This window comes from Camellia sinensis, chromosome 1 (genome assembly GCF_055761805.1).
Source record: "Camellia sinensis isolate YWXY chromosome 1, ASM5576180v1, whole genome shotgun sequence".
In the NCBI taxonomy this organism is placed as follows: Eukaryota; Viridiplantae; Streptophyta; class Magnoliopsida; order Ericales; family Theaceae; genus Camellia; species Camellia sinensis.
In genome coordinates, this window is record NC_138961.1 from 60,986,238 (window position 1) to 60,995,937 (window position 9,700).

General features: G+C 37.5%; 1 protein-coding gene across 1 annotated transcript; it reads right to left on the bottom strand.

Moving 5' to 3' along the window:
- Positions 1 to 2,222: 2,222 nt before the first annotated feature.
- Positions 2,223 to 4,621, bottom strand: LOC145798530 (calnexin homolog). Its single transcript, XM_082886462.1, has 4 exons — positions 4,563 to 4,621; positions 2,716 to 2,866; positions 2,358 to 2,681; positions 2,223 to 2,273 (listed from the first exon to the last, which is right to left on the bottom strand). Exons 1-4 carry the CDS (start codon positions 4,619 to 4,621, stop codon positions 2,223 to 2,225), a joined length of 585 nt encoding a protein of 194 aa, XP_082742588.1.
- Positions 4,622 to 9,700: the final 5,079 nt, after the last annotated feature.

A 9,700-nucleotide genomic window follows, 5' to 3' on the forward strand; every position in this document is an offset into this window, starting at 1 on the left:
CCTACTTCGATGGTCCGTTTGATCTCAGAATTGATGGCAGAGGCTAGGCACGCCAAGGCATCCGTGTGTGTGTTCTGGTCGCATGTTATTTGGTTCAGTTCATGATGGCCAAATTTTTCCAGCAAGGAATTGGCCGTTTTCATGTAGGCCGCCATACGGTCGTTTCTTGCCGCGTACTCCCCCTTTAGCTGACTGATTACCAATTTTGAATCATAATACACAAGCAGACGCCGAGCGCCGAGAAGGTGCGCATTCCGCAGACCGGCTAGAAGGGCTTCATATTCGGCTTCGTTATTTGATGCTTCGAAGCCAAGCTTGACGGCCTGCTCAATTACTGCGCCGTCTGGAGACATGATTACAACTTCGGCGCCGCTGCCCCTTTGGTTAAACGATCCATCACAGTATAATTGCCAAATATCGCCGACATAAATTCTCCAGTTCGGCTTTTGTCAAACTTCAGCCTTTGGTCGAACTTCGTCAGGTTTGAGGTTGGCAAGCTCGCCGGTGAATTCAGCAGCAAAGTTGGCCAACACCTGCCCCTTGATTGCGGTTTTAGGTAAAAACTGAATGTCGTATTGGCCGAGTTCAAGAGCCCATTTTGAAACACGTCCTGATGCTTCTGCACTCCGTAGTACTGATCAGAGGGGATAATCTGTTAGCACCCCAATGCTATGTCCCTGGAAGTAATGCATCAGTTTTCTTGCCGCCATGACTAGGGCTAAGATGAGTTTTTCCAACGGAAGGTAGCGTGCTTCGACATCAACCATTGCCTTGCTCACATAATACACTGGCCGTTGCTCCCCCTTCTCTTCTTTTAGCAGTACGGCGCTGACGGCCCTATCGGAAACTGCCAGATATAGAATGAGCGGGTCACCAGCGGCCTATAAAAATTATAATTTTGTCATTTTCTTCACTTTAAATTTTGAAAAAGTTATTTCATTAATAGAAGTTGATATAATTAGTACCTAATTTGGTACATTTCTCTATTACCTCAATTTTTTTTTATTTTTTATATTTAATATTTAATATTGAGTTCACAAGGGAACAAGAAAATGTCATTGCAATAAAAATACAATAAATTACTATTAAGGCAATAAAAATAAAACTTCCTAGATATTTAAAGAACTCCTAATTTCGTCTGCAAATTGACATATAAATATGATGTCTCCTCACTTCCATCTCGTTGTCATCACCAGCAACATGATTTCCATGGCGTGCTTGTTCAGACGAAGATCATTCCTCTTCATTAGGCACATAATCCGTGAATCTATCATAAAAGTCAAATGCAATATAGCGGAACTTATTTCGTTGGATGAAATTATGAATTGCCATTATAGCAATGAGATAGACATATAAGTGAACATTGAATTGATAAGTGAATAAAACAAATAGTTAAACTTTAAATAAATAAATGACATGCACAATTAGATAACATTTAAACAAATAAATAACATTTAAACAGATAGCTAAATTATGAACACACAAAATATACTTTTGAACAAATAATGTCATTTTGATCCAAAAAGATTTAAATTTACACCTGCTAATAACCCAACAATTTTGATAATAGGCCTATAGTTCGGGTGTCCCTTTTTTAACATAGATTTGAATAGGTTATGTTTTCTCATAATAGACTTGGGTTTAGATTTTTTTTTCTTCATTTTCCCTTTCAAATCCATACTAAAATCCACAATCCAATCACAAAACACAAAACAGCTACTCTACTTCCAACACGTCATTTTGGTGCTTGAGCCTGCTAATCATGTTCTGTTAATTAGCACATATTCAACAAAAGGATAAAGTTAAAAAATCTTCAATTCCTCAATGCTGCATGTCTTTCATTTAGTGCAGTAAAAAAGCAGTGACGGACCAAAATCCAATTAAATCATCGTATTTACATTCTCATACATCAATTATCTGAAAACAAACCTGAATAAGAAAATTTAAAAACAAAAATAACTAGTAAAATTCAGTGACAAATTCATCATGGTAGACAAACTATAGCTCAAATTCTACCAAAAGTAAAGAAGAAATAAGAAGCTAATAATGACACTAGCACCTCTCTCTCCGTCTCTGTCTCTCTAATTCTCAGGCCTGGTATTCCTTCAATGAGGAGGAGCATTAGCATCTTCCCTGTCATTCTACTTCTCCTCCTCCTCCTCCTTTTCTTCGCTGCTTCCTTCCTTGTTGGAAATCTCAGCTGCTTCTGTGCTTGTGTTCGCTTAAGAAAGGAATGTCTGCAATCTTGTAGAGGACATATCAAACACCATCTTCTGCAATAGTGAACACCAAAAAGGTTAATAGAAACAATTATTATCAAACAAAGAACCAACAATAAAAACAGCAAAACAAATTACCTGGAAGCCTTTGAGACCTTCTGAACGTCCAGCAGATGCTTCCTCGGACTTTTGTTTCTCTTTCTCAACTTCAAATTTTGGTTTCCAAGCAGTCAACCTAATTGATTCGGCAACCTTCTCATCACCAGCTATCAAAATGTTGTCAAACAAAATTCCATCTTGCATTGTCCAAATCTCAATGCCAATCGCAGCAATAGGCTCAAAATCAGGTTTGTCAAGTTCAAAGTAGTCGGGGTTTGGAATTTCCAGTGGCTTCCAGATACCTTTATAATTGGGGCTATCAATAAGTGGGGTGTGCCATTGGTCCACCCTCATCCCAGTCGTCTGGTTTTACTGCATCTGGATCAGGAATTTTTGCCCTCTCAACCCAATCCTCAGGCTTCTTATCATCAGGGTCAGGAATGGTCTTAGCAGGAATTAGTGCTAGCTCAAAATCTTCAGCAAAGAAGAAATTAGCCTTCTTCTTCTCTTCACCATTAATAAGGTTCCGCAAATCATTATCAGGAAACCTCCAAAATTTGATTTAACCTTAGAAACCTCCAAAATTCCCAAGTCAAACTAAAAGATTAGGGTATTTAAAGGAAACTGAGTTCAATTATGTTGCAATCTTGGGAAACTTCTTTAAAAAAAAAAAAACACAATCTTTCAATAGTTCAATGTTGTGATTTGATTAACCCTAGAAACCTCCAAATTCTCCTTCTCAAACAAAAGAGTAGCAAACCAGAATTTGGTAGTTCAACAAACTTAATAAAACCCAAGAAAACCTATGGTCTAGGAGACCTGAAAGAAAATCAGAAACCTCAATCACAAGAAATGGGCTTTTGACTATATCAAATCCAAATCAAAGAAACATAAAGACGAGATTTTTTAGGTTTTTTGTTTTTTCTATCATCAAGAAATTGAAAGGGGCATCTACTTCTACAACAGCAAAGATAGGCCTGAGAACAGAGATTTGAGGGTGAGAAGGTCAAAGAACGACCTGATTAGAGTGGTGTTTGTGACAGAAGGTTCAAGAAAAAGGCAAGAAGAGCCTGATCGATGTGTATATCTATATATAACATACAACGGGCATGAAATCTTACCTTTTTTGTGCAGATCAATGAAAAACAAGGGGCCAAACTTCACGATCAACTACGATCTTGAAGATGTGGAGGAGTTCGTCATCAGTCACCAGAGAGGAGTGGAAAGTGTGAGAGGAGAGGAGAGCATTAGGGCAATTGAGAAGTAGGGTATATATAATGGCAATTTCGTAATTTCCTCAATTTTGGAGGGGCATTTAAGTCATTTCAGGCCCTCCTAACAACTGTGCGCATAAGTCAAAATTTATAAGCACCCCTCGAGATGCTTTTCAAAATAAGCTGAGAATGACTTAAATGAAGCTATAATCTGATGAATTAAGCTGCATCAAACACAATATTTTAGCTTAAATTAAGCTAAAAACTGAAATGAGCAGCTTTTAAGCTGCACCAAACAGGCATATATAATAGAAAATGATGTGTGCTTATCCAAACTCAAATTTCATTCCTTAGCTAGTCACTAATACTTTGATGGAGATATAAGTGAGAAAGATCAAAGATTGTAACATTTTCCTTTGGATTGTTACAGAAAAGTCATTTAAAATATCGCCCCAGATTGACCAGCCAAGGTCTGGCCAGGAAAAACGCACTATATATAGCGCGAATAACATTCGATATTAAGTCACAAATGCACTAAATACTAAATTGTGTTGTGTTGCATGTTTATTATGGGTTCATCATCCATGAGAATTGCAGCAATAGTTTTTTACCTTTGCTTTCTCACCTTTGCAACATTTCATAATTGCTTTTGCAATGGAAACTCCAACATTGTTTGCTCCAAAAGTGAAAAGCAAGCCCTTCTAAAATTCAAGCAAGATCTTAAAGACCGTTCGAACCGGTTGTCCTCTTGGGCTGGTGACAACTGTTGTCAATGGTCCAGAGTTATCTGCAACACTGGCCATGTCCATGTGATCCACTTTTCTTATAATTATAGTGATGCAGATTGTTATTATGAATATGAAGCTTGCTGGAGTTCTCACCTGTTATGAGGTAAAATAAATCCTTCGTTGCTCGATTTGAAGCACCTCCTGTTAAGCACAAGGCTCACAATGAGATTCAAGAGGACTCAGCTCTTCACTTATCTTCTCAGCTACATCAAAGCTCCTCAGCTGCAATAGCTCAGCTGCACCAAAGCTCCTCGACTGCAACAGCAAGAGCTGCACCAAAGCTCCTCAGCTGCAACAGCATTTGATAGCAGATAGCAGCAGCATGTATAGAGGTTGCAGGTTAGGTTGCAGGTTGTTAGTTTGGTAGTTAGTTTGTTAGAACTAGAGTTAGATTGTAGTTATGGTTAGGTTAGGAGGTTAAGAGTTACAAAATAGTATTTCTTTTCCCTATAAATGTATGTTCTGTAATTCTATCTTGTATTGAATAAGAAAGTCAGTTTCTCTTTATGGTATCAGAGCATTAAGCTCTTGCGAGCAGAGATCCTTGGAGATATTTGAAGATATTTGAAGATATTGCTATGGCTTCTTCAAACCCTACACCTTCCAATTCTTCTTTACCTACAAATCTTACACTCTTAATTTCAAACCTGAATGCTTTTGTACCTTCGAAGCTTGATTCAACCAATTATATTGTCTAGAAGAGTCAGATTCATAACATCTTGAAAGCTACAAAGCTTCTTAAATTTGTTGATGGTACTACAGTATGTCCATCTTCTGTTATGCTTGTTTCGAACAATCAATAAGTTCTGAATCCAGATTATACACAATGGATCACAATTGATTCACATCTGCTGAGTTGCATCACTGCTACATTGTCTTCATCTATCTACACCTCTGTTCTTCATTGTCAGATTAGCAATAAAGTCTGGGCTATTCTTGCCAAAAGGTTTACATCTCTTTCAAGATCTCACATTCATCAGCTGAAAAATAAACTCAGTCGTATTGTTAAAAAAAGGTTTCACAATGGAAGACTACTTGAATCAATTCAAGTCCATTTCAGATCAACTTGCTCTGGCTTCAGCACCAGTTGAAGATGAGGATCTGGTGCTCTTAGTTCTTAATGGTTTTCCAGATGAATACAATGCTTTCAAGACCACCATTAGAGCTCGATCTGATCCTATTTCCATGGAGGATTTGTCTTCCTTACTGTGTTCAAAGTCTATTCATATTGAGGCTTCACTAAAACAAACTCATACTTCTGACATTCCATTTGCCTATTCTATAACCAGAGGAACCTATAAAGGAGGTAACAGAGGAGGTCATAGAGGTTCTTTTAGAGGTAGAGGTTATTCTTCTCGAGGTTTAGATTTTTTCAGAGGTTCTGAAGGTTCCAGAGGTACAGAGAGTAGTGGTAGGTTTCGAGGCAATTCACAACGTGGTAGCACTTTCAGAGGCAGTGGTCAATATTACAGAGGTAGGTCCAACTTTAATTCTAATGCATTGGTCTGCCAGATCTGTGGAAAGCTGAATCATACTGCCATAGACTGCTGGTTCAGAATGGATTCCTCTTTTCAGAGTAGTCCACATCAATCTTCTTTCATTCAAAACAGTCCCACAGCCTATGTTGCTTCTGTCTCACCTTCATCCTCTTCAAACTGGATTCTTGACTCTGGTGCAACCAGTCATATGACTAATGATCTTGCTAATTTCTACTCTTATCATCCTTATTCTGGACAAGATCAAGTTACTGTTGGTGATGGCTCTACTCTGCCTATCACTCACTCTGGTAATGGTCTTCTTCCCACACCTTCATGTTCCTTTCAACTTCACAATCTTCTTCATGTTCCTTCTATCTCTTCCAACTTACTTTCCATTCATCAACTAACTAAAGACAACAATTGTACTGTTACTTTTGATTCTCATTCTTTTTTGATTCAGGACAAGGCTACTCAGAAGGTGCTGCATAGAGGATCTTATGCTCATGGCCTCTGTCCCCTTTCTTCCTCCTCTTCTGCATCTTCTTCTTCACAAGCTTGCTTCTCATGTACAAAGCAGTCTGCTGCTCCCAACTGGCATTTACGACTGGGTCATCCTTCTTCTCAAAAATTTTAGCATGTTTTGGCACATAATAGATTCATGCATAGTTCCAATAATAACACTGCTCTGTGTGAACACTGTTGTGTGGCTAAAAGCCATAGGTTACCTTTTTGCTTGTCTAACTCTACTGTTAACAAGCCCCTAGCTCTTATTCACACAGATGTTTCGGGTCCCTTTTCAGCCTCTTATTCTGGCTATAAATACTATGTTCTATTCATTGATGATTTTAGCAAGTTCACTTGGATTTTTCCTCTTCATTATAAAAGTGAAGTGTTTTCCAAATTTCTGGAATTTTAGGCCTTTGTTGAAACCCAATTTACTACTCATCTTCAAGTTTTAAGAAGTGATAATGGGGGAGAATATCTTAGTCTTCCTTTTCAAAACTTTCTTAAACAAAAAGGTATTGTTCATCAGTTAACATGTCCTCATACACCTGCTCAAAATGGTGTCGCAGAAAGAAAACACAGACATTTAATTGAAACTACTATCACTCTTATGCATCATTTTTCCATGCCATTGATTTATTGGTTTGATGCTCTTGCTACTGCAGTCTTCTTGATTAATAGATTACCTACTCTTAAATTGCAAAATCATACATCATTTGAAGTTCTTTTTCATCACAAACCAGATTATCAGTTCTTAAGAGTTTTTGTAATGCCCTGACTTCCAGGTCGTTAATAAATCAAATCAACCTCGTTAATAAATCAAATCAACCTTAAATTTATAATCGTAGATAACTCATAATCCCAAATATACAAATCATCTCCACAAATAGTTAACTCAAATGTCTCCAAAACATAAATTATACAAATCTCCAAAAATAATATATAGTTGTGGACTAAAAGAATCTCCAACTCAAACAATCTCTTTAGATGCTTCAACTCCAACCGCCACTAAATTTGCTCCACGCCTGAAAAGTAAATTTATTTGGGAAGTATACAATACAACAGAAATAACAAGGCTCAGACAGAAAATAAATTAATTGAGATCCAACAATTACACAATCGATTAGATTCGATAATCAAACAATTTACCAAATTGCACAAACAATTCGATAATCAAATAATTTATCCAGAACCAAATACCCGACCCTACTCGATACATGACCAATGACCGGCCTCACCCACCTCACCCAAGCACAAATGCTTATTTGGGCTATTGCTCCAAGCTATTGGCAAGGTCTGCTCGATCCATGTACGGAGCATTTCCATGTCATTTAGTCAGACAAATCAACATTAACTACACAGAACAACTTCATAGAATTTGTCAAATGACCAGAGTACTCAAACGTGTCAATAGACAATGATTCATAGGATTTATCAAATTATGACAACACTCAAGAGGATTACAAATTGAAAGTAATTAACATAAACTCTTTGTAAAGAGATTTAGAGGAAGCATATTGTATACCACCCAAATTACCTCAATCAATCTCCTCCGTCTCCAACACTCGAATCTCGATCTTTCTCCATGGATCTCCAAATTCTAAGCCATAAGGTATGTAAGGTTTCACAAAATCTACAACTCTCCTCCTTTATGAAAATGCTTACTCTCACTTTAAACATTCTTAATTTAAACTCTAAATCTATATAACAAATGGAGAGAGATATGGAAAAACCACAGAAAGAAGTTGAGAGGTGAGCTCAATTTATAGGCAACCTTGGTGTAACAAGGAATTGAAAGGACAAGTTAGGATTTATTGGTTCATTAAAGCCCACTATTAAACACTTAGTTGGATTATGAAAAGACACCAGTTGGATTATGAAAAGACACTAGTTGGAATATGAATGAACCACTATTTTGATATTTAAATGAACACTAATTGATATTAAATGAACACTAACTCGAATTAAATGAACACTAACTAGAATTAAATGAACACTAGCTGGAAAATAATTCTAGTAACTGAGGACTTTAAGAAAATAATTTAAACATTAGGTTTTTAAAGAGAAAACATTTTTCAAGGGCTTCACAGTTTTTGGTTGTAGATGTTATCCTTGGTTAAAGCCTTATTCTTCTCATAAGCTACAACCCAAATCCATTCCCTGTATCTTTCTTGGCTATCAACCATCTACCAAGGGCTATAGGCGTCTTGACCCTCTTACTCAGAAGATCTATGTGTCTAGACATGTTGTGTTTGATGAATCTTTCTTTCCTTTTACGCAATCTTTTAACCAAGCTTCATCTCTTTCTTCTTCTGTTTCTACTCTTCCTACTTTAGTTAATTTTTTCTGGGCCACAATTCCTCCTAAGTCTACAGCAGTACCTCCTCTGTTTGTAGAAGTTCCTTCTACATTTGCAGCAGCACCTACTCTGTCTGCATCCCTTTCTCCTACATCTACAGCAGTCCCTACATCTGCAGCAGTTCCTACCTCTGCAGCAGTCCCTACTCTGTCTGCCGCATTACCTCTTACTTCTGTAGTAGCTCTCTCTCTATCTACAGCTGTTTTTCCTTCATCTGTAGCAACTCCATTTCTTTTGTCTGCTCCTCCTTCTTCTCAAGTGCTTATTTCTTCTCTTTATATTGATCTTCCTCCCATCTCTTCTTCTCATAATCATCCTATGATTACTAGGTCCAAGAGTAAGAATCAATGTCCTGTTACTTCTTCTTATTCCCTTTGTTTTCTTGCTTCTGCAACATCTTCAGATTCCACTGAGCCATAGAATTATCAAGCAGCTGCTCAGTCTCCAGCCTGGCAAGCTGCTATGTTAGATGAGTATCAGGCTCTTCAAAGACAAGGCACTTGGTCTTTAGTACCTCTTCCTCCTGATAAACAAACTATTGGCTGCAAGTGGGTTTTTAGGCTCAAGAAAAATTCAGATGGTTCTATTGCAAGACACAAAGCTAGACTAGTTGCTAAAGTCTTTCTTCAAACTGAGGGTGTAGATTATCATGAAACATTTAGTCCTGTAGCTAAACAACCTACCATCCGAGTTCTCTTATGTTTAGCACTTCATTTTCATTGGACTATAAGGCAACTTGACATTTCAAATGCCTTTCTTCATGGCATACTTGAACAGGAAGTTTATATGCATCAACCTTAAGGTTTTATTGATGCTCATCATCCATCACTTGTCTGGAAATTGCACAAGGCCCTCTATGGCTTAAAACAAGCTCCTAGAGCTTGGTTCTCCACTTTCTCTTCCTTTCTTTTTTCTCATGATTTTGTTCCTAGTCATTGTGACTCTTCTTTGTTTGTCAAACACACCTCTACTTCCATTACTATTCTACTTGTTTATGTAGATGATATCCTCCTTAGTGGGAGTGATCCTCTCTATATTT

Bases quoted from the DNA above. Each gene is read 5' to 3' on its own strand.
- LOC145798530 (XM_082886462.1), bottom strand. From the start codon at position 4,621: ATGCTGTTGCAGCTGAGGAGCTTTGGTGCAGCTCTTGCTGTTGCAGTC. The intron at 2,682-2,715 runs GCAAAAATTCCT...CAGTAAAACCAG, and splicing joins CTGAGGATTGGGTTGAGAGG to ACGACTGGGATGAGGGTGGA. The intron at 2,274-2,357 runs GTAATTTGTTTT...TCACTATTGCAG, and splicing joins AAGGTCTCAAAGGCTTCCAG to AAGATGGTGTTTGATATGTC.